The sequence below is a fragment of the Verruconis gallopava genome (genome assembly GCF_000836295.1).
Source record: "Verruconis gallopava strain CBS 43764 unplaced genomic scaffold supercont1.8, whole genome shotgun sequence".
In the NCBI taxonomy this organism is placed as follows: domain Eukaryota; kingdom Fungi; phylum Ascomycota; class Dothideomycetes; order Venturiales; family Sympoventuriaceae; genus Verruconis; species Verruconis gallopava.
The window spans coordinates 291,575-311,473 of NW_015622144.1; the positions used below are offsets into that span (position 1 = coordinate 291,575).

Sequence of the window (19,899 nt, forward strand, 5' to 3'; positions counted from 1 at the left end):
CTATGCCAGCAAGATTGGAGTTTTTTAAGACCCGGGTCACACCATAGACTTTGTCAGGAAGAGGGGAAGAACGACAAGTAAGTGAACAACTATTACAGAATGTTTTATTGCCTTATTTTTTGACCGCACCTTTTTCCACGTCGTTTTTGGCACTCTTCTCCGCAGCCTCTCGCCACCGCTTCTGCCGCCATCCCATTCCCCATTTCAACTCAATCACAATAAGACTTGTAGCAGCGACCAACATCAAACCCACAAACATGAATGCCCAACTCATGCCCATCCCACTCAACATCTTGTCGACCACGGCGGCACCCACCGCGCCAAGAAGACAGCGAAATAGATTGGACGCCGCAGACGCGGTGGAGACGTTCTTTGGATAGATGTCGGCCAGCAGCGTGCTAAGCGAGTTCGACACGATGACTAGACAGAAACCTATGATGAATTGTATAACGAGAGGCGCCGCAAGGTGGACGTGCCGATCAAGAACCCAGCCGTAAGACAGGTATGCGGCAACTTGCAGCGTTTGAGCGAAGAAAACGGACTGGAGACGGGCAGTCTCTATGGGGAAATTGGTCAAATCGTCTCCCTTCTTTCGGTCGACCGCAAAGCCAAGTCGTTGGGCGATGCGACGGTAGTTGAAGTCGAGTACACGACCATTAATGATGGCGCCTATGGCTGCGCCAACGCCAAGAGGTCTTGGATGGATCAGTCAGCAGGATGTGGTTACGTGTACGTCTTTTAAGCAAATGCGCACTCACAAGAAGCAGAGTCCGACTTGCAAGGTGTTCAAGCCATATAATCCAGGAAACGCAGTTGGCGTGCTCGTCATCAGAACCATGTTAGCAAACATGGCTAATCCCATATAGAGAATGATGCAAAACGCATCCGGGTTTGTGAGGATCACAAACGAATTCAGGGGATTGGGAAAGCGAATCTTGATCTCCTGCTGTTTTCGAGCAAGTTCTTCCTGCCGCGCGAGATAGGCTTCCCTCTCGTCGGCGCCCAGCGACTTCAATCGACGTCTAGCAGCGAGATGTTGCACGACCGACTGCCGCCACCATTGCTGCGGCACGATGCTGCCGTCATCAACAATATTGCGTTGCGTCTCCGGAACGAAGATGATGTATAGCACCAGATAGGCGCCACTGATTATGGTGAGAAACCAGAAAACGGCTCTCCAGCCGAGATATTCCGTCAGAAGACCTCCGATGGTTGGTCCGAATGCTGGTGCTGTCAAGATGCAAGCCATCATGGGACCAAGGTACTTCCCTCGCTCCGCAGTCGTGGCAATGTCTGCGATCACGCCGTACCCGAAAGCCACCGTGCCGCTGCTGCCAGCGCTCTGCAGGCAACGCAGTATGAGCAAGGCCGCGTAGTTGCTCTGGAGGGCCAGTCCGATGTTGGCAGCGGTGTAGATGGTAAACGCGAGTATGTAGCCCAGTCTGCGGCCGCTGGAGTCAGAGAAGGTGCCTAGGAAGCTAGGTGCGAGGCCTTGGAAGATCATGTACGTGGTGATGGACACGTTGATAGCGCTTTGAGACAAGTTGTAGGCGCCCGTCAGAATCGGCAGGACTGGATAGTAGATTTGGCCAGAGAGAGGCGAGAAGAAGGTTGCACAGCCCGTCATGAAAACAATGAGGAATTTCATCCGCCCGGAGAAGGCCGAGTATGGTTTATCGCTCTCATTTGTCACCTTTGAAGTCGCTGCTGTAGCCGTAGCTTGAATCTTGTGCTCGTCCTTCTCTGTTGTTCCTGTCTGCCTATCCTGGTCAGCCCGACATGTGCGTATGTCATCGGTCGCATCCTTTGGCGCGCTATCCTTTACTTCTTCCTCGGTCATGACGAGTCGATAACGCTGCAAAAGAAGAAGAAGAGAGAGAAAGATCCCATGTCTCCCTCCAAGGCTTAATTTATGAATTTAAATATCTATGTCCTAACATCGAGTAGAGCTTAAAGCACGATGCGGTCTCATACAGGGTGAAGAGCCGTTCCCGGCCCGAGACCGGGTGCGGGTCACTGTTTCTTAACGCCGAAGGCTCCTGCTCCTACACGGATGTTACACCAGTTGGAAAAAACATTACCAACGAAAATGAAGTATGTGCTCACCGCATCTTAATGAACCATGTGTGTGTGCTGAGGTCTCGGCGCGAAAAAGCTTGTCATAAGTCAAGCTTCGTACCAAGCAGGTAACTCACAGTGCCCAAGCATTGTTGGATCAGGATTTACACCACGTTCAAGCTGTGGAGATCCACCAACTTTGACCTTAAGGTATCCTACGTCACTGAATTCGGACAGATGCCTGAATCAAAACTTCTAGAGTATGGCCAATTCGCCTCATATTTTTGATCAATATTGCCGGCGCGAGACAAGATTGAATTTGACGAGTCGCGCTGCTTTCACGAGTAGAACAAAGAATCCAGCAATGCTGCCAGAAACAATAACTGTCATCTTACACTGCGCATGGTCGTGACTATGAGGATGGGCGCCTTCCTCCATTTAGTTTCCCGTTTATATTTTGGGACTCATATTCTTCACCGAGCCCGTGTAAAAATTTTTGCGATGCATGAATTCCCCGTCAAAACAGTCAAAAGAAAAAGACTGGCCGACGAGGGAAAGATGAGAGAGCTCCTAGCGAGCGCTTGGAAGAAGTTCAAGGTCAAAATTGACACAGAAAGTCGACAAGAATGCTACACTCCTCTCCATTCCCATTTTGCGTGTAAAAAAAGAAATAAAAGAGAAAGAAATATAATCTAGCTCCTCATCCTTTCGACTCTTTGGACCTCTCTCATTTCCATCCACTTAGCCCGCTCCACGGATCTGCACTTCCTGGCTGCTGCTGCATGCCCGTTTGTGAATGCGACTGCCCTTGGGGAGGGTGTCTCATGACGCTTCCAGAATAGCCGCCAGGCCCACTGGGATAACTCTGCATACCAGCCCCAATGCCAAAGTTCATGTCCTGCTGATTGGGGGGGGCCCCAGGAGGCGGTGGCGGTGGTTGCCATCCAGGTGGCATCTGTTGGGGCTGAACCTGACTTGGCACTGGCTGCTGTTGATGCGGCGTGTACGACGGCATGCTCTGCTGTGAATACCGAGCACCGGGTTGATTGATGTTTTGAGAGAAAAATTGCTGCTGTGGAGGTGGTGATACTGGACCCCAGCTCGCGGGGTTGTATGTTACATGCTGCGTAGCTGTCGCCGGTGGGGAAGAGATACCGGTGCCATTCTGACGGGGGAAATATCCTGTGCCGAGGGATGTGACACCAGAGGGCGGTCCAAACTGTGACGATCCAGGCGCTGGAGCAACGGCGTATTGTTGTACAATCTGTGATTGCGGTGGCGATGTTGGTGCATTACCAAAATTTGGTCGTCCTCCACTGGATCCCGAACTTACGGACATGGGACCCCTCGGCCCCGGCGACGAGTTCCCAGAAGATGGGTTATTCACGCTCATACGATCTACCAGCTGGGCCAGTCTCTCCCGCTCCCAATCTACCAGACCACTCTGATTTTCCTTTCTCGCATTTTCAATCGCTGCTAGCAATTGTCCTCCCTCGCTTCTTCGGTTATTAACAAAAGTCTCCACATTTTTAGCCAAACTCTCCACAGTCTCTTTCATTTCTGCATAAAATGTCTGGGCTCTGCTCAACCCCGTAACAAGGTCGTTGAAAGACTGATATACACGACGGTATTTCGCGAGGGCGCTGTTGCGCTGGCGAGAGAAGGCTTCGAATTTGCTATGCTCAGCGCGAACGCGTTTGTCTTGCAGCAGCGCATCATACGTGCGTGTGATTTCCTTTAACAAAGAATTTTGCTTGTGGTTCGCCTGGAGGATGCGATTTTGGTACGGCCGAAATTTTTCGAGCTCCGCTTTGAAGATCTGGCTGTCCTGATTCGATATGGACTTCTTGTTTAGAATGAGAACATTCGATATGTCATCATTGTGCGCCTGCCCAAGTGTCAGTTCTCTGATTCCCGCTCAAAAGTATAGGGGAAAATTCATACCTTCTCCTTCAGATCCTTAAGTACCTGTTCCCTTTCTTTCTTTAACCCTCTCAGTTTTTTCAGCAGCTCTTCAATGGCCGCGATCTGTTCCGCAACGCTTGGACCACTGTCAAAATCTTCATCTAGAAGCGTCTCACTCGCATCACCTTTGATCTTCGCTGCGCCTGCCTTAATGAGTGCTCGCTGATACAGAATGTCGGCCTCATCTGTTTCTCCTGCGCTTCGCATCTCGTCAAAGTCACTCTCGTTTTGGCGAAGCGTGCTGTACAATTGAGCGTCACTCGTACTGGCCTCTTCTATAGCCTGACGATAGTTCTTTATGTCCGCCCGAAGAGTCGCCGTAAGTCGAGAGGAAGGCTGCTGGGTCCATTCGTCGCCATACTTGGAACGCATCTTTTCGCAGACGGATTCTTCCATGTCCAACGACTTCATGCTGTTCTCTAGCAGTTCATTGACGTGTTGCTTAATCTTATTCAATTCATCGAATTCTGCTGAGAACCCCTGGTGACCGGCCAATTCTTCACACCACCTCCTGAACTCCGTGTCCACGGACATGTCCCCATCTTTGGCGCCTTTCAGGATATCCAGACTGCTTGGTAGCTTGAGGTAGTCCAATGATGCGGCCATTTCATCATTCGCAACTTCTACACGCTCGGTCTCACCACGCACAAGCTTCGCCTTCTCCTCGTCGTACATACTCGCTGACTCTGTGACCGCCATCGGTACAATACGCTGGAAAATATCCGGTCCGATAATCCGCTGAATATCCTGTCCCTGGTACAACTCACTTACAGGAATCGCCTTCGCTGCAGGTAGTTTCGGTATAGCGGCAAGTCCAGCCTCCGAAGGCACAGGCTGGTGGTAGATAAAGTCATTATCCTTGACGAACTCGGCCAGCTTTTCCGAGCAGGCCGTTAGATGGCGTTTTGTTGCATCTGCGAGAGTGGGGCCTGTTTCGGACGTGAGATTTGAGCTCGCAGGCACGGAGGAAGGAAAGGAGTTCGCGATGCGATTTGCTTCACGGGCAAGCGACTCAGCAACTTGGAGCCTTCCTATTGCAACCCCATGCGCATTAGCATCGTTGTCAGCCAAGGCCTGGTAATATTGCGCCAACGAGGACATGTAGTTTGATTTGATCTTCGCACAAATTGTTAATGTCATCATCAGTGCTGCAAAATCGGAAAGGTATGAGAACTCACCTGGGTAACTAGTAGCCAGACCCGTTCAAAGACGGCTTTCGTGACATTTTCCTGAACGCCCTCGAGGGCCTGCCCGTAAAGCCACGCCGCTTGACTGGCTAGTTTGGCCAGCAGCCCAACCTTTTTCTTATCCGAAATCTGTTTTTCTAGAAAGACCTCTTGTGCCTGGGCCAGCATGATCTGGATCAGCGTCTTGACCGTGTCCCTGCTCAAGTCCACGGATGGGGCATGAAGGAAGTTCTCGTTGATGTAGGTGAACATTCCAGCTGAGGCTTGAAACGAATGATAGGCTGTCTTGAGGCCGAATTCTTCGGAACGATTCTGCAGAGCAGCATGGCAGGAGAGGACGGCGGAGATGTTGAATATGATTGACGCCTTTTCGTAGGCGAGCGAGTACTGCGACGTCGGCTTATGGGTGAAAGCGTCGAACCTGCAACTCATTCAGCATCCGCTTTTCGCCAAAACGTCATCTTTCGGCCAGAGTCATGCCTGAGGAAGAGCATGTTCAAGCAGGGGAAACGTACCAGGTGAAGGAAATCTTGATGTGGTTCTCATCCACAGGAAACCTCAAATCCAACAGCTCAAGCTGTCCGTAGTACCGATACAACAGGTCACGCCCGGAAGCGCTGTCTTTTCCCGCGCCGCGCATGTCCTGTCTCAGCCTGTTGAGCATCGCGCACTCTTCCGAGTACCGCTCCGGATCGTCGCCATATGAGTCACGTATGTAGGCCTTGAGGGGCGATATCCAGTCGATTTCGTTAGTTTGTTTTAGAGGGCATGATAACATGGGCGATTGCGCCATTGTGGTGGTCGTGCTGGGATGCTCGCTGCCTGCCTACGACTCCTCAGGCGGAGTCGTGGAGGGAGCTGTTGGAATAGGGCTCGTATATCTTGGTCCAGGCTGTTCAGATCCGCGGGAAGACAGGTATCATGTACTCAAGAATCGGGCATCGGGCGCGAGAGACCTCGAATTTTGGCTAGGGAGGTAAGATTGGCGTCTTGCGCCGTGGTTGGTGGTGGTCGTGCGCCGCAAAAGAGGTGCCCGAGCGTCGAGACTGCGATCTCTGCTGGCAAAGCGCTAATTCACGCAGTCGCTGGAAGGAACCCGACAAGACGTGACCGCTGTGTCGCCAGCCTGCTTCGTTGTCAAGACAGGGGGGAACTTTGTGCGCTGCGATTCAGGTTCGTGGCCAACGGCAAGGAGGTCCCACTAGCGATGGTGGTGGTGATGTCGTCGCTGGCACGCCGTCCAAGGTGGGGTACCTCCGAACTCGAACCGACAGGTGTTCGATATGGTGCAATCAAGCCTTCACAGGGCTGGCTCGGACTAAGACAGCGGGAAAGACACTTTCAATCACCATCAAAGAATCCAGCCAGCACCGCGGGCTTCGAACCAAGCGTTGAAGGATATGTAGGCAGCTCGTCCTGTGGGCTGCAGGCCTGCACGCAGCACAAGGCGTGTGGTGCAGGCAAGCAAGTCGTCGCGCAGCCAATCACAGGCCGCGGAGCTGTGACGAAAGACCCTAAATTAGCCGCGCAACGGCCGATTTGGGCTTAGCGGCTTTGGCTGAGGTCGAGTGGTTTCCAGAGCTTCTTCACGACCTGGATTTTTCCTGGTGTTGGTCAGCTAACGGCCCGGACCTTGCGGTCGCATAACGGGTCTCAGCCGATCTTTGATACGGATTGCGACCGACTCATCAGTTCTTGCCCTTTGGGAGCACAGTCGAGTCCTCTTCCAGACCGCGGCGTTGCAGCTCATGGCTGCTCTCGCGAACAGCACTCGACTACGGCCGTCTTCTCTCTGTGCTTCACGACGCAATCGTCGAGGGAATGTTCAATTGGCTTCTCACAATCGACCAGCACCGTTCACACCGCTTCGGCGGCATCTCGACCCTGTGAACCCCCCCGACATGCATGTCATGTGGAAACCCCAGCCAAGATTGGCGTGTCATGGGGTTGTGGTGCTGGCGCAGCAAGTTAAACGTCCAGGCGGTTGGGTTCTTGTCCATGGGAAGGGCTTGATATACGAAGAAAACGCAAGCCGTTCAGAGTTCCGACAACACTCAACGAAGCTAGGTTGCATGTCAAGGAGCTTGCTATGCAACAGTCTCGAATACACGTAAACCACCAATGGCTGGCAGTTTGTGGCCTGGCGCAAGTGTCAAATCATGGCAATAATAAGCTCAGAGATGGGCAGTGATTTGGCCTGGGCTGAGCTACGTGAGAATTTCTGCACGCGCAGGTTGAACAGAAGCAATCCAGAGTGGAACCGCTGGAAGAAGGAATTTTTTGCCTTGTATAATGTTCACGTTGAACTTTTTAGGACTGATGATGCTGTCTAATGAAATCCTAAGCCCAGCCATTGTAATCTACCAGGGGCTTTCTGAATGTATCCTCGGAGTGTGAAGCAGACCTGACATTGACACTCGCAAGCACCATTTTCAATCTGACCAGTCTTCTTTCCATCGTGAGGATCCTACCAAGGCATCGGCGTGAGAATGTTTCCACAACCATGCTCTGCCGAATTGGGTAAGTATAGCAGACAATATCAGATGACTTTGATCCGCGAGCCTGGAGTCCGCGGATTGCACGGAAATTTACAAAATACGCAGGTCGAAAGATGTCAACATCAAATGCTGTCGCCAGACGAGCGACATCATAAGTGGCCGATAAGTTATCAACTACCTGTGATACCCAGACATCCTTATCAGCACCGTTGTCCGCAAGCGTGGGGCAAGCATGGAGGAAAGATGGAGTACAAAAGAGATATGGTTTTCGCCGTCGTGCGATGTGTCAACGCAAGACGAACTAAATGCACAGGATGACAGGTGTTGAAGCGAATTTGGTCAACGACGCTCAGTTTCCTCCTGGGACGATTTGGTTAAGCGACCGCGAGAATGAGCAAGTTGTACTCGCGCCGCAACCCACTTCTGATCCAAATGACCCTTTGGTACGTGATATGCGCACTCAGATTCACATTGCAGCAGTCTGACGGGGGATGCTTTTGAAGAACTGGTCAGCATGGCGGAAAACCGTGCAAATGACGCTCTTGTCCCTTTATGCGATAATGGTTTACGGTTTCCTCACCGTTTCCCCGCCATTATGGGCCGATATGAATTCTGAATTGGGCTTCAGTTACAGCACGCTGAACAACAGCTACGGTGTCAGTGCGGCGACGTTAAGCATCGGTTGCATCGTTTTCACTCCGTTTGCGATGCGCTACGGTCGCAGGCCTGTCTATATCATCACGTCACTCATCATATTCGGAATGGACATCTGGTCTGCACGAATGCAGAACGTACCTGATCTGATGCTGTCGAATGTCTTCATGGGCCTGGCAGGAAGCGTGAATGAGTCTCTATTTCAAATGACGGTATGATTCTCATTTTATCCCATCCACTGCTGTACCACCTAGCTGAAACGGACCTAGGTCAACGATCTGTTCTTCGTTCACCAGCGAGGCTCTTTGAATGGACTTCTTTTCTTCTGCTCAACGATCGGCAACTACCTTGCCCCCGTAGCCGGTGGGTACATCGCCATATCTTCACAAGGCTGGCGTTGGTCCTTCTGGTATCTAGCCATTTTCCAAGGCATTATCAGCGTGCTGCTGATCTTCTTCCTGGAAGAGACGCAGTACGTTCCGGACGATGGTATCAATGCGCAAGTCCCTTCAGGACGTAACGCTAGCATCGACGCCTCTGCCGAAGAAAAGTCGGCCAAGGAAAAGCAGGACGAGATCGATGAGGGCATCGTTCTCGAAATCGGCAGTAACAAAATTACGAGTCGGCGCAGGCTCGTTGAAATCGACACAACCATTCCCATGCGCTCTCGCGGCCGGCGATATGCCATGTACACTCTCACTTCGGTGAGTCATTATTCTTGGGCACGGCACTTGTATCAACCGTTTGCATTGTTGTACTACTTCCCAGCCGTTGCATTTGCCGCCCTGCAATGGGCCTTCTGCCTCGCAGCGCTGAGTATCGTCGCCGTTTCTACGTCGAACATCTATCCCTACGCACCATACAATTTCTCCGCAGCCGATGTCGGAAACCTTAATATCGCGCCGGCCATTGGTTCCATCATCGGTGTTGCCTGGGGCGGGCCCATCGTGGACTGGGCGATCGTGAGACTAGCACGCCGGAATGGAGGTCTTTATGAGCCTGAAATGCGATTGGTTCTATTTATTCTCCCCGGAACTCTAATGCCTGTCGGTGTTTTCATGTATGGCCTTTGTACCGCGGAAGGTATGCATTGGATCATCCCCACGATAGGTTCCGCGTTGATTGGCTTTGGTATTGGTGGCACCGGCGATATTGCGTTGACATATCTGCAGGACGCGTATGAGCTCGTCCTGCCTGATGCCTTGATCGGAGTAGCATTTGTGCGTAATATCATGGCCACTATCTTAGTATTTGCGATTGGGCCGTGGTTCGACGGAATGGGTGTTTATAACTCGTTCGTTCTTCTGGGATGTCTGAGCGTGGCATTTAGCCTGTTGGCTGTGCCAATGTTTTTCTTTGGAAAGAAAGCAAGAATTCGGAGGAAGAACGAGTACGAGTACTATGCTCAGAAGATGTTTGTTGTAAAGAGAGGATAGTACAATTCAGTAAAAAACGAATCCGACGCTCATTTTACCGTTTAATCGCTTGCTCTTGAGTGGAATCTGCTTTTCGGAGCAAGTGAAGCTCGCTAAAAGTACAAAAAGAATAACCTCTCTACATATCCTCTTATCGTTGTATATTCCACCAACGCCGTACGCTATGCGGAATGAAGCCATACATCTTCACAACAAATTGCAACTACCGATAAACTTCGTCAAAAGGTCTTGTGTCACCAAAACAGCTGCTCCACACATCTCTAACAGCCGACTCTGCCATTTCCTTGTCCTTGCACTCCTTTCTTGCCATTACACTCAGCACTGCCCTCCTCCTCACACACTCCTGGAACTGGCCCATCCCATCCTTTCCTGTGATTCTGAACTGCTTGCGATGCAGCCACTCCTCTAGGAATCTGCACTCCCCACTCAGCATCGACGCCCTAATCTCCGTGCAAGCCTGGTGCTTCAGGTTTTGGGGATCGACTTCGAACCGCAAGTAGTCGTACGCGTGAACCATCTCGTGCGCCAGCGTGTCCTCCAGCCTCTTTCTCGTTGTCAAATGATTTGCGCAGAGCAAAATCCCAAAGTTCAGATCGAAACCACCCTTTCTGTCCCACGGACAGCGCATGCAGTGTACATTCTCGGGTTTCAAATCTGGGCCGACGGTCCGAATCTGCTCGCGAAGGAAGCGCACCGTAGGCGAGTGTTTGAAGTTCCAATCACGAAAGTCCTCGCAGCGCTTGCAGTCTGACTCTTCTCTTGCGATATCTCGCGCTGTGAGGTATTGTTCGCGCTCCTTGGCGGTGCAGTTCCCTACCAGGCATTTAAAGAGGGTGGACCACGTGTAAACCATAGGATCGATTTTCTCGTTAGGAATTATCGAGCGGAGACGAGGTGCTGGAGCCGATGCATGGCTTTCATTTGGTAAAGGAGACGATGGCTCTGGCGGTATTTGCGACGCTGAAGGTGCGGCCTTGTCCAATGATGCCTCTACTGACGGCATGATGTCGGCAGCTCTGTGCAAAGCTGGGTGCGTCTCTTCGCCTGTTCAGGTCACCGAACACACAGGCAAGCGAATTATCTAGTGCAATTCCAGCCGACTAATAAAGTGTCAAGGGTTGATCAGCGGGGCGCCGCGGCGGTGTGTTGAAAAATTGATGCGAAGATGCCAATTCGTAGGGCGCCGCGTCGTTGCAAAGCGCGAATGCATGAGGTATGAACATGATCGGACGAGCACTCCGCACTCGGAACCAAAAGTTTACAAAGAGTCATAGAATCTCCGCGTCGCTGTACATGTTACCTTTTCCCACCCATGTTGATGTCGATTTAAAGAGGAAATATGAAAAAGCATCTTACGGTTGTGATAAAGCTCGGTAATTGAATTTCTATCCTCTTGGGTACCGTTGTGATACGCTAACAAGGGCAATTCACAGGCACAAGCTCAATTGTGAGCGAATCTACCCACGAGCCTCTTCTTTCAATCCTATCCGTCATAGTAGAAACAACGATTAAGCTGCTCAAAGATGGTCACCGTGTCGTTATCGTTTCCTCTGGCGCCATTGGTGTTGCCCTCCGGCGTATGGATCTCCCAAAGCGCCCAAAACACCTCCCTCAGGTGCAAGCTCTAGCAGCAATAGGTCAATGTCGTTTAATGAGTCTGTGGGACCAGCTTTTCGGGCATATGCGCCAGCCAGTTGCGCAAATTTTGTTGACGAGGAACGACATTGCAGATCGGACGCACTGGCAGAATGCGCAGAACACCATGATAGCGTTAATGGACATGGGCGTTGTTCCCATCGTTAATGAGAACGACACTATTTCAGTCACGGAGATCAAGTTTGGCGACAACGATACGCTGTCTGCCATAACCGCAGGCATGGTTCATGCAGACTATCTCTTCCTCATGACCGATGTGGACTGTCTCTACGACAAGAATCCCCGCCAGTTCCCTGACGCGAAGCCCATTGAGGTCGTGGAAGACATCGCGGAACTGGATGCGGACGTCAGCAGCAAAGGTAGCGCACTCGGTACTGGAGGTATGAGCACGAAGATCGTGGCAGCAAGACTGGCAACCAGCGCTGGTGTCACAACAGTGATTACGAAGAGCGACAAGCCCGGAAATATTAGGAGCATCATCAAATATGTGGAAACACAGAAGATGGCCCGTCGTGGCACAGGCAACCTGGGTGGAAGCGGTACAATGACTCCTGCCCAGGAGGCACTATTGAACAACTCGCTGTCGCCTTCAGCGAATTCGACTTGGTCAGCAGCTGACCCTCCAACTTCGATTCCAGCCGATGCGATCGCGACGCCAACAACAAATTCTAATTCCCCAGCCCTGGACGCAACGGTAGTTCCTCCGCTCCATACGAGATTCATTCCGGATCCACATCCCATTCGAGACCGTTACTTCTGGCTTCTGCACGGTTTGCGTCCCCACGGTGCAATCTACATTGACGAAGGTGCGCACAAGGCCATCGCAGACAAAGCAGGCCTTCTTCCTGTGGGCGTTGTAGACGTGTCGGGCACGTTCGCTCAACAAGAAGCCGTGGCAATCTTCGTTGTCAAACGCATCACTTCTCCTCCGACGGGTGTACAATCCTCGTCTACCACCACACCGTCGATGACTACACGGCCCCCTTACAAATCGCACACAAGTTCATCGTCTTTGTCGAAGTCCACAGAGGATCTCGGTACTGTCACTCCTCCCACTTGGGAAGGCGAACCCCTTGAAGTTGGCCGTGCTCTGGTGAACTATTCCGCGGCAGAGATTAAACGCATCAAAGGACTGCAAGCAACAGAGATTGCAGGGGTGCTTGGGTATGCAGACAGCGAATATGTGGCGTTGAGAGAGAACATAGCTTTTTTGAGATTGGAGCGAAGTAGGCCGGTAAGCCCGGCTTTAGACAGCGCGCCCGCGAACTTGCCAGCGACAAGTGTGGCATTAACAGATGTTGGGACAGTAGCACCGAGGTCAAGTTGAGTGATGCGTTGCAAAAAAGTTTCTCTTTGTTATGGGTATGACGTAAATGATACTGCGATAATTGCATAGCGCATGGCGTTCGTTGGCAACACCTTTCACGAGCCCGGGTTAATGGGTCCGGATATACCAAAAATATAAGACGATAAAAGGCACTAAAGTGCCCTCAAACTCCTGCTACCGTTTTCAACACCCCCCAAAACTGAAATGGTGAAAAGTAAACGCCGGTCCCCTGTACATGATTCATGCTTGTAACGGCAATAGCTCTTTGACATGTCAGCTACTCCGGGATTTGCTGGAGTCGGACTCTCTCATGGTCGCCCTCTCGCCTTTGATGCAGTGCTTCACAATCCAAGGATGTTGTTCCACTTCTTCGAGCGGTATTCTCTTCTCCGGGTCAAGAACAAGTAGCTGTCACATACGTTAGCCTCGACAACCTGGCTTTTCTCAGGGCAAATTGAAACCGTACTCTTTGAATCAGGTCTCTGGCCTCTGGACTGACGAATTTTGGAATAGTCATCTCACACCTCGTGATCCTTCTCTGCGTCATGACAGGCGTGTCCTCGAACGGGGCTTCGCCAACGAGGAACTCGTACGTCAGTACACCCAAGCTCCACAGATCAACCTTGTCCGAGTAATAATTATCGCTCGAACCTGGCTTAATCATCTCGGGTGGAAGGTAGTCCAGAGTCCCGCACATGGTTTTCCGCCGGTTGTTCGGTGCGTGGACGGACCATCCGAAATCACTGATCTTGATCTCGCCGTGGATGCCCACCAAGATATTTTCTGGTTTGATGTCCCGATGAATGACGTGCTTTCTGTGCAGATACTTAAGCGCCGACGCCATTTGTGCGATATACTGCGCAGCCTTCCATTCGGGGAAGCGCTGTTCTTTCCGCAGATGCTTGTATAGCTCGCCCTTCCCTGCAAATTCCAGGATTAGGAAGATGCGCTTCGAGTCGTGGAAGTGACCGTAGAGCTTAAGAATGTTGGGGTGAGCAAGGTTGGATTGGATTTCGATCTCCCGTCTGACTTGACGTTCGACACCACCGTGAGAGAGCTCCGACTTATGGAGCACCTTCAACGCGCATATAAAGCCTGAAGAGCGTTCCTTGGCGAGATAGACTCGCCCAAACTTGCCCTTTCCCAAGGCTTTGCCAATTTCAAACATGCCCAAATGAAACTGTTTCGGAGCTGGGGGGTTGTGAAATAAGGGCGACTCCGAGAAGCGCTTGACTGCTCCCGATTCGTCGGATATGCGAATCGTAGAGGTTGTCGTTACGACGGCGTGGTTTTTCTCCGGATGCTGAGCTGCTTGAGAAGGCAGTGTGACTTTGGTTATGGTGGTAGTGCTCTGGGCCGCGCTGCTCGTTGTGGCGTTCTTGAGAGCCTGCAATTTCTGCAGAGGAAGCTTAAGGCGGTTGGCGGCCGAGGAATTATTTTGCAGTCCATTCGTACTTGCCCCTAGGCCAGAGACTGAGATGGCAGCAGATAGAGAACCCTATATTCATATTGTCAGCTATCATGCGTCGCTCGTCCAGAAAGATGTTTCCCTTTCACACCTTTGACTTGTGCGAATAGCCAGCCTGCTTATCCGAGTCCGGCTCATCCTGCAAAGTAATCGCTTCGAAACGCTCTTCAAGAGCCGCAGTCATTTTCTTAAAGAATTGAATAAATATCCTGAGAAAAAGACTGCGAATGATAAAGAAAGCGAAGGCGAGACTCTCCTCGCTGATTTCCTGCGGGCAAGTGGACTGGTTAGTAGTTCGTCGAGCTTGTAGAAGGAAAGATTGTCGTTGGGGTCAGAGTTGCTGTTTGATAAACATTGGTAGTTGGGATGGCAACGACACTAGTGCGCATTTGGCTTAGCGCAGGACCGTCATGTCCTCGTCCCGCGTCGTTTGAAACTTCGCCGCCGCTACACGTCAAAAAGCCTAGTCACACGTGCAAACCTATTTCTGATCCGACAAATAAATCTGGAAAAGTTGAAATGGCAGCCTCCAGATGGAGAACGCAGACCCCCCCGCAGGTGGACCAAGGGAAGTCAATCACGCAAGCCGGCTTTAAGATCACTACCCACAAGCTTCCCATTTCGCGAGCGGGACCAATTGAGGAGATGACGGAAAGGCTTGGAATCACACCGCCCGAAATGATCTTTGGAGACAATTCGATTTCAATTGAGCATATGCAGAGCGGATGGAGCATCAATTTCAATTCTTTCGATGCCCTTGATCGCGTTGATAAGAAGGGCAGTTCTATGCTCAAGGTCGCTCATTCAAAGGAGTGGCAGCAAACACGGTGGGTCGAAATGTCGTGTATGGTAGATGCTTGTTTTACTGATTCACGAAATCGTAGTGAACACGTGCACGAGGACATCAAGGAAGTGATCAAGCCTTTTGACTGGTCATACAGCACTGACTACATGGGCACCACCTCGTCTGCACCGGAGCTGACTCCTTCCCAAAAGGCTATCCCAATAGGACTTCTCACCCGCCCAGATCCTATTTTGTTCTTTGATGAGGTGATGCTCTACGAGGATGAGCTTGCCGACAACGGCATCGCCATGCTATCCTGCAAGATTCGCGTCATGCCGGAGCGACTTCTGTTATTGTCACGTTTTTTTCTACGTCTTGACGGCGTGCTATTCCGGATAAGGGATACGCGAGTCTTTGTTGAATTCGAAACAGGCGAGGTGATTCGCGAGTACACGGCGCGGGAAGAAAAGTACGAAACAATCAAGAGCAAGCTTTCGTACCTGAAGGATGAAGTCACAACGGTAATGAGGGACCCAAATAAATTAGCTGAACTGATGCCTGTGGTTGAGAAGAAGCTGGATAGTTTGATTTTAAGCTCAGGTCACTCTTGAACCGGCCACGAAGTGGTAAACTTTTTCGTCAGGCACGTGGTGAACGAGGAGTACACATGGTGCGAACATGAAGACAGTTCTGACAAATAAACATGGCTAATTTTAGATAGGATGCGAAGGCCCATATATTAAGGAGACCAAGCCGCCAAGCTACCAGATGCAGCAAAATACGAAAGCATCTGCGGCTTACACGTATATTTCTTCATCTTCCAATGCAACCTCTCAAGATGGTCTCTACAAGTTACCTCGCGCTGCCTGGTCCCGCTCGATCGCCTCGAACAGGCTCTTGAAATTTCCTGCCCCAAATCCAGAGAAATTCTCTCTTTGGATGATCTCAATGAAAACCGTCGGCCTGTCCATCAGTGGCTTCGTGAAAAGTTGCAACAGATAGCCGCCTTCATCGAAATCGATAAGGATATTCAAGTCCTGGATCTCGTCGAAATTCTCCTTGAGCTTCCACCTGAGCGTGTTGGACTTTATGCGCTCGCGCATGGTTTCGTAATATGTGTCGGGCACCTTGATGAACTCGACACCGCGAGCTCGCATGTTGCGTACGGTTGTTATGATATCAGGCGTTTTGAGGGCGATGTGCTGAACTCCTGGGCCGTTGTTGTATTCGACATATCTGCAAGCGATTAGGTTATTTGGTCAGCTTGGCAAAAGAGGAGCGCTTACTCTTCAATTTGCGACTTCCCCTTCTTCTTGGCTTCTGCAGGCTCATTTATAGGCATCTTGACAATGTCGTTTGGCGATGACATGACGATAGACCTAAGGGCTGAAAAATCGGTACAGATGTCCTTGTCATCTACCGACCAGAATCTGTGGAAACCAAGGCATTTCTCGTAGAAGTCACATGCGTCCTCCATGTCGTCCCAGTCCTGATTTCCCACGCAGTGGTCGATGACTTCTAAGGGGCATTCGGGCAATATCTTCATGATCGGATCTATTTCATCGACAGGCTTGAAACCAGGAAGAAATGGACCGTTGTAGCCGTCCCTCTCGACAAAGGTGTGTGTAGTGTCACCATACGTCTTTACACTTGCCATTGTCACCGCACCGAACTCATCTTTCACTGTCCACGGCTCTCGAACTCCTTCGGCTCCTCGAGCGATTGCGCCTTCGTATACAGCTCGTACATCATTGACCTCAAAAGCAACATCCTTGACCGCGTCACCGTGCTGCTCCAAGCTTTCGTACATGTCCTCCAACAGCTTATCTTCCTTTTTTAGCCCGCCCCGTCTAGGGTTACTGGCTAGTATGGGAGACTGGAACACGAACTTGATGTTTCCTGAGGCGACGACATGGCTTGCAACTGTGCGAGAGCCTGTGGTAAGGTCCGACTTGGCGACAGGGCGGAATCCGAAACGTGTTATGTAGTATGAAGCCGCTTGCTTAGCATTACCGACCCACCACGTTATGTGGTGATAGCCTTTGTAGGTTGGCTGGGACGAAGACGAATATGCGGTGTGTGTGGAGGTCAGACTGTGATCCGACTCTGGAGAGGATGAGTAGAGAGGTAGTGTGGTACCGCTGGACGTGAGGACAGTTGGTGAAGGACTCATTATCACTTGCCTCGACAAGTCAAGAGTACGACGAGAAGAAGGAAAGGATGAACTGTCCAAGTTTCACGGGAGGAGTGGAATCAGATACAAGAGATACGACGACGGGTCCTCAAATAGTCGACAGCGTCGTACTTAAACCACAACCACCTACCGACATTACGGATCCGCGCCACCAAATCAAGAAAGCTGATGTATCTAGTCACACGGTATTGTCCCGCTTGACGCTGGCACAATGATACGGTGGATCCCTCATCTTACATATCTGTTATCATAACAATTTTATCTCGTTGGTTTTTTTTATGCCCGTTGAATAGAGCGCTGGGTATGACGAGGCTGGCGGCTAGCTTCGGCAGGGCGCGGAATTCGCCCGACCCTGCCAGATGGACCCACAAAAAGCAGGTAGTTTGCGACCGCCCACCCACTGTACTTAGACCTCACGTCGCGGATCGCAGTAAATGCTGACATTCGGGGCGTCCTGCTGGTAGACGCTTGTCATAGGATGGAGCCGAGTAACGTGACTGGTCTGTATGGCATATATTGCCTCTTGCTTTCTCCTCCACGCCGTCCACTATTCCCCTCTGTCTCCCTTCCATCTTCTCATAGTACTCCTGCAGTCTAGAAATCTGAAAGCGACGCTTGTATCAACATAGCATACGTCCTCATGACGAAACCGCAGATTGCTCTCACACTCACCACGTCTGACGCCAAAGTCCTCGATGCGGTCTTTGATCCAGAATCCGCGCCCGAGGCGCCGAGAATAACAGTAGACCCATCACTGCCGTCAGATCCTCACATCAGAGACGCACAGCTTCTGGCTCGTTTAAGGGAACAGGAGATTGCTGCTGTCAAAATCATCGAGGCCTGTCCGAGTCAAGATGGAGATGCTAAGCGGGAAACGTACCGTAAAGCGCTCGAGATTCTGGATGCCGTTATAGAAGAACAGCCTATGTACGCAAGTGCGTGGAACAACCGTGCTCAAATACGACGATGGATGTACGGAGATCGCGGTACGCTTACGACGGCGTCAATCCCCGCGTCAGAGGAAGCACTCGAGATTCGAGCCACTCTTGTGCAAGCCCTGAAGGAGCTTGACACTGCCATTGCCCTTGCTTCCCCGGCGTCGAGGGAGCCTGCAGTTTCGCCTTCGCAGAAAAAGCTACTAGCACAGGCCTGGACGCAGCGAGCCGCTATCTTTTGGGGCGTAGCGAAAGATCTCGGGTCGTCCGAACGTTCTGTGATCGTTGTCCCAGACGAAGCAGAACAGCCGACTTGGTCGAAATGGACGAGGGTCGATTTCGAAGAGGAAGGTTCTCGTTGCTTCTTCATGGCTGGGCTTTACGGCAGCGAAGTTGGAAGAGCCATGGCGGTGCTAAGCAATCCGACCGCGAAACTCTGCGGAAGCATCGTGAAGGAAGCCATGAAACGGGAAAGATGTGGATCGTGATCTTTCGCGAAGATCGGTGACTTGGAGTGCAAATTAACTTGTCGAGATTTGAATAGAAAGAAGGAGTCTTAATCAGAGCTCCTCTGTAGAGTATTGAGCTTACGTGCATGGATGAGGCAGACAAGAAATATTGGTTTTCCACACAGCCCGACTTCATGTATGATGAAACTGGCCGTTTAACTCATAACTCATTATTCCGTTACATATTTGAATGTTTTTCTCAACTTGTAACATGACCATTTCGCGGATTCATGGCACTATGTTCAGTGTCGAATTCTGAGCAACACCAGCTCGCTTAGCTGGAAGGAAAGCTTCGACTAAGAAGCACGCCATCGCCATTATACATTTTAGAGGTTGATTTCGAGGTCTAAAGCATTAAACTGAAATTTGGAAAACTTGCTCGTCCTCTTTCGACTTTTTGACTTGTTGATATACAGAAGCGACCAACCAATTCGGTTCAAGTCTAGGATGCAGTTCGACTGTTGTACGATCAATGAAAATCTCCAAGAGAGGCCAAATCGGTTTGGAGGCTGATACAAAACTCATCAGGGGTCGATTGTGCACGATAATCTTCTAAATTGTTGAACGTATCACCCAAAGCATCAAATCTGGAGTGATCTAGCGGAACGATAGTCGTAGGCAAGTGATTTCAGCACGTCATGATTGTAAATCTGTGCAATACAGGATCCATGGTGGCAAAAAAAAGAACTTGATGGCTGTACGGGTCCTCTGTCTGAAAATAAAATGAGACATGCGACTTGAGAAATACCTGCGACACGTAAGAGATGTTCAAGCTGCTCAGTGTAGACGCATACATAGCGTTTTTTGCTATGATGCGATCCATTCTCCTATATGAAAGTATTTTCAATTCCGGCTTGCAATTGGCATCTGGTTTTCTGGATCTTCTACGGCCAGACCGGTATTTTGAGCATTCGGGGGGTTATCATGACCGGTCTCATCCGACATCCAGCTGGGCCACAACCATTTGCATAACGGCACGACGAACAGCCCGTAAATGAAGCCCCAAACTACTATGCACGCCGCCATGACGACCATTGCGAAGAGAAAATATCCAAAAAAGTTGTTCCAGATGAGATATGCCGTGCCCCTGTGAGCGTCGAGGATTATGTTGAATGCAAGCATCACGGGCGCGAAAGAGAGAAAACTCCAAAAGGAATGTTTGAGGGCAGCGCTTATATGAACACGGCGGTTTGATAGAGCTCCTTCATTACCAGGTTGGTTCGAATCT

At 50.8% G+C, this 19,899-nt stretch overlaps 10 protein-coding genes across 11 annotated transcripts; 5 read left to right on the forward strand and 5 right to left on the reverse strand.

The window, feature by feature from the left end:
* Nucleotides 1–64: 64 nt before the first annotated feature.
* PV09_03101 (uncharacterized protein) lies at nucleotides 65–1,960 on the reverse strand. Its single transcript, XM_016356253.1, has 2 exons — nucleotides 759–1,960; nucleotides 65–695 (listed from the first exon to the last, which is right to left on the reverse strand). The coding sequence occupies exons 1-2, from the start codon at nucleotides 1,838–1,840 to the stop codon at nucleotides 113–115; spliced, it is 1,665 nt and encodes a 554-aa protein (XP_016215776.1). The 5' UTR covers nucleotides 1,841–1,960; the 3' UTR covers nucleotides 65–112.
* A 374-nt stretch (nucleotides 1,961–2,334) lies between these two features.
* Nucleotides 2,335–6,614, reverse strand: PV09_03102 (uncharacterized protein). Its single transcript, XM_016356254.1, has 4 exons — nucleotides 5,726–6,614; nucleotides 5,202–5,631; nucleotides 4,003–5,139; nucleotides 2,335–3,946 (listed from the first exon to the last, which is right to left on the reverse strand). Exons 1-4 carry the CDS (start codon nucleotides 6,001–6,003, stop codon nucleotides 2,786–2,788), a joined length of 3,006 nt encoding a protein of 1,001 aa, XP_016215777.1. The 5' UTR covers nucleotides 6,004–6,614; the 3' UTR covers nucleotides 2,335–2,785.
* A 209-nt stretch (nucleotides 6,615–6,823) lies between these two features.
* Nucleotides 6,824–7,621, forward strand: PV09_03103 (uncharacterized protein). Its single transcript, XM_016356255.1, has one exon. The coding sequence runs from the start codon at nucleotides 6,959–6,961 to the stop codon at nucleotides 7,322–7,324; it is 366 nt and encodes a 121-aa protein (XP_016215778.1). The 5' UTR covers nucleotides 6,824–6,958; the 3' UTR covers nucleotides 7,325–7,621.
* A 244-nt stretch (nucleotides 7,622–7,865) lies between these two features.
* PV09_03104 lies at nucleotides 7,866–9,836 on the forward strand. 2 transcript variants are annotated; one of them, XM_016356256.1, is made up of 3 exons: nucleotides 7,866–8,151; nucleotides 8,212–8,574; nucleotides 8,632–9,836. In XM_016356256.1, exons 1-3 carry the CDS (start codon nucleotides 8,014–8,016, stop codon nucleotides 9,796–9,798), a joined length of 1,668 nt encoding a protein of 555 aa, XP_016215779.1. In that variant the 5' UTR covers nucleotides 7,866–8,013; the 3' UTR covers nucleotides 9,799–9,836. The 2 variants fall into 2 exon arrangements, with proteins under 2 accessions (XP_016215779.1, XP_016215780.1); XM_016356257.1 differs by having other exon boundaries at nucleotides 7,866–8,574.
* PV09_03105 (uncharacterized protein) lies at nucleotides 9,772–11,029 on the reverse strand. Its single transcript, XM_016356258.1, has one exon. The coding sequence runs from the start codon at nucleotides 10,799–10,801 to the stop codon at nucleotides 10,001–10,003; it is 801 nt and encodes a 266-aa protein (XP_016215781.1). The 5' UTR covers nucleotides 10,802–11,029; the 3' UTR covers nucleotides 9,772–10,000.
* A 39-nt stretch (nucleotides 11,030–11,068) lies between these two features.
* On the forward strand, nucleotides 11,069–12,950 carry PV09_03106 (glutamate 5-kinase). Its single transcript, XM_016356259.1, has 2 exons — nucleotides 11,069–11,171; nucleotides 11,232–12,950. Exons 1-2 carry the CDS (start codon nucleotides 11,138–11,140, stop codon nucleotides 12,779–12,781), a joined length of 1,584 nt encoding a protein of 527 aa, XP_016215782.1. The 5' UTR covers nucleotides 11,069–11,137; the 3' UTR covers nucleotides 12,782–12,950.
* On the reverse strand, nucleotides 12,786–14,562 carry PV09_03107 (uncharacterized protein). Its single transcript, XM_016356260.1, has 3 exons — nucleotides 14,341–14,562; nucleotides 13,248–14,279; nucleotides 12,786–13,189 (listed from the first exon to the last, which is right to left on the reverse strand). Exons 1-3 carry the CDS (start codon nucleotides 14,431–14,433, stop codon nucleotides 13,055–13,057), a joined length of 1,260 nt encoding a protein of 419 aa, XP_016215783.1. The 5' UTR covers nucleotides 14,434–14,562; the 3' UTR covers nucleotides 12,786–13,054.
* A 148-nt stretch (nucleotides 14,563–14,710) lies between these two features.
* Nucleotides 14,711–17,495, forward strand: PV09_03108 (uncharacterized protein). Its single transcript, XM_016356261.1, has 3 exons — nucleotides 14,711–15,076; nucleotides 15,134–15,703; nucleotides 15,755–17,495. The coding sequence occupies exons 1-2, from the start codon at nucleotides 14,769–14,771 to the stop codon at nucleotides 15,642–15,644; spliced, it is 819 nt and encodes a 272-aa protein (XP_016215784.1). The 5' UTR covers nucleotides 14,711–14,768; the 3' UTR covers nucleotides 15,645–15,703; nucleotides 15,755–17,495.
* On the reverse strand, nucleotides 15,570–17,389 carry PV09_03109 (4-hydroxyphenylpyruvate dioxygenase). Its single transcript, XM_016356262.1, has 2 exons — nucleotides 16,320–17,389; nucleotides 15,570–16,269 (listed from the first exon to the last, which is right to left on the reverse strand). The coding sequence occupies exons 1-2, from the start codon at nucleotides 17,204–17,206 to the stop codon at nucleotides 15,879–15,881; spliced, it is 1,278 nt and encodes a 425-aa protein (XP_016215785.1). The 5' UTR covers nucleotides 17,207–17,389; the 3' UTR covers nucleotides 15,570–15,878.
* A 149-nt stretch (nucleotides 17,496–17,644) lies between the features above and the next one.
* PV09_03110 (uncharacterized protein) lies at nucleotides 17,645–18,930 on the forward strand. The gene has a single exon (XM_016356263.1). The coding sequence runs from the start codon at nucleotides 17,868–17,870 to the stop codon at nucleotides 18,648–18,650; it is 783 nt and encodes a 260-aa protein (XP_016215786.1). The 5' UTR covers nucleotides 17,645–17,867; the 3' UTR covers nucleotides 18,651–18,930.
* Nucleotides 18,931–19,899: the final 969 nt, after the last annotated feature.

Excerpts from the sequence above, each read along its gene's own strand:
- PV09_03101 (XM_016356253.1), bottom strand. The coding sequence starts at position 1,840 with ATGACCGAGGAAGAAGTAAAGGATAGCGCGCCAAAGGATGCGACCGAT. Across the intron at positions 696-758 it reads CAAGTCGGACTCTGCTTCTT|ACCTCTTGGCGTTGGCGCAG; the intron begins GTGAGTGCGCAT and ends GATCCATCCAAG.
- PV09_03102 (XM_016356254.1), bottom strand. The coding sequence starts at position 6,003 with ATGGCGCAATCGCCCATGTTATCATGCCCTCTAAAACAAACTAACGAA. Across the intron at positions 5,632-5,725 it reads ATCAAGATTTCCTTCACCTG|GTTCGACGCTTTCACCCATA; the intron begins GTACGTTTCCCC and ends AATGAGTTGCAG. Across the intron at positions 3,947-4,002 it reads TTAAGGATCTGAAGGAGAAG|GCGCACAATGATGACATATC; the intron begins GTATGAATTTTC and ends ACACTTGGGCAG.
- PV09_03103 (XM_016356255.1), top strand. The coding sequence starts at position 6,959 with ATGGCTGCTCTCGCGAACAGCACTCGACTACGGCCGTCTTCTCTCTGT.
- PV09_03104 (XM_016356256.1), top strand. The coding sequence starts at position 8,014 with ATGCACAGGATGACAGGTGTTGAAGCGAATTTGGTCAACGACGCTCAG. Across the intron at positions 8,152-8,211 it reads CTGATCCAAATGACCCTTTG|AACTGGTCAGCATGGCGGAA; the intron begins GTACGTGATATG and ends ATGCTTTTGAAG. Across the intron at positions 8,575-8,631 it reads AGTCTCTATTTCAAATGACG|GTCAACGATCTGTTCTTCGT; the intron begins GTATGATTCTCA and ends AAACGGACCTAG.
- PV09_03105 (XM_016356258.1), bottom strand. The coding sequence starts at position 10,801 with ATGCCGTCAGTAGAGGCATCATTGGACAAGGCCGCACCTTCAGCGTCG.
- PV09_03106 (XM_016356259.1), top strand. The coding sequence starts at position 11,138 with ATGAAAAAGCATCTTACGGTTGTGATAAAGCTCG. Across the intron at positions 11,172-11,231 it reads TACGGTTGTGATAAAGCTCG|GCACAAGCTCAATTGTGAGC; the intron begins GTAATTGAATTT and ends GGCAATTCACAG.
- PV09_03107 (XM_016356260.1), bottom strand. The coding sequence starts at position 14,433 with ATGACTGCGGCTCTTGAAGAGCGTTTCGAAGCGATTACTTTGCAGGAT. Across the intron at positions 14,280-14,340 it reads GCTATTCGCACAAGTCAAAG|GGTTCTCTATCTGCTGCCAT; the intron begins GTGTGAAAGGGA and ends ATATGAATATAG. Across the intron at positions 13,190-13,247 it reads CCAGAGACCTGATTCAAAGA|CTACTTGTTCTTGACCCGGA; the intron begins GTACGGTTTCAA and ends CGTATGTGACAG.
- PV09_03108 (XM_016356261.1), top strand. The coding sequence starts at position 14,769 with ATGGCAGCCTCCAGATGGAGAACGCAGACCCCCCCGCAGGTGGACCAA. Across the intron at positions 15,077-15,133 it reads AAGGAGTGGCAGCAAACACG|TGAACACGTGCACGAGGACA; the intron begins GTGGGTCGAAAT and ends ACGAAATCGTAG.
- PV09_03109 (XM_016356262.1), bottom strand. The coding sequence starts at position 17,206 with ATGAGTCCTTCACCAACTGTCCTCACGTCCAGCGGTACCACACTACCT. Across the intron at positions 16,270-16,319 it reads GGGAAGTCGCAAATTGAAGA|ATATGTCGAATACAACAACG; the intron begins GTAAGCGCTCCT and ends AATCGCTTGCAG.
- PV09_03110 (XM_016356263.1), top strand. The coding sequence starts at position 17,868 with ATGACGAAACCGCAGATTGCTCTCACACTCACCACGTCTGACGCCAAA.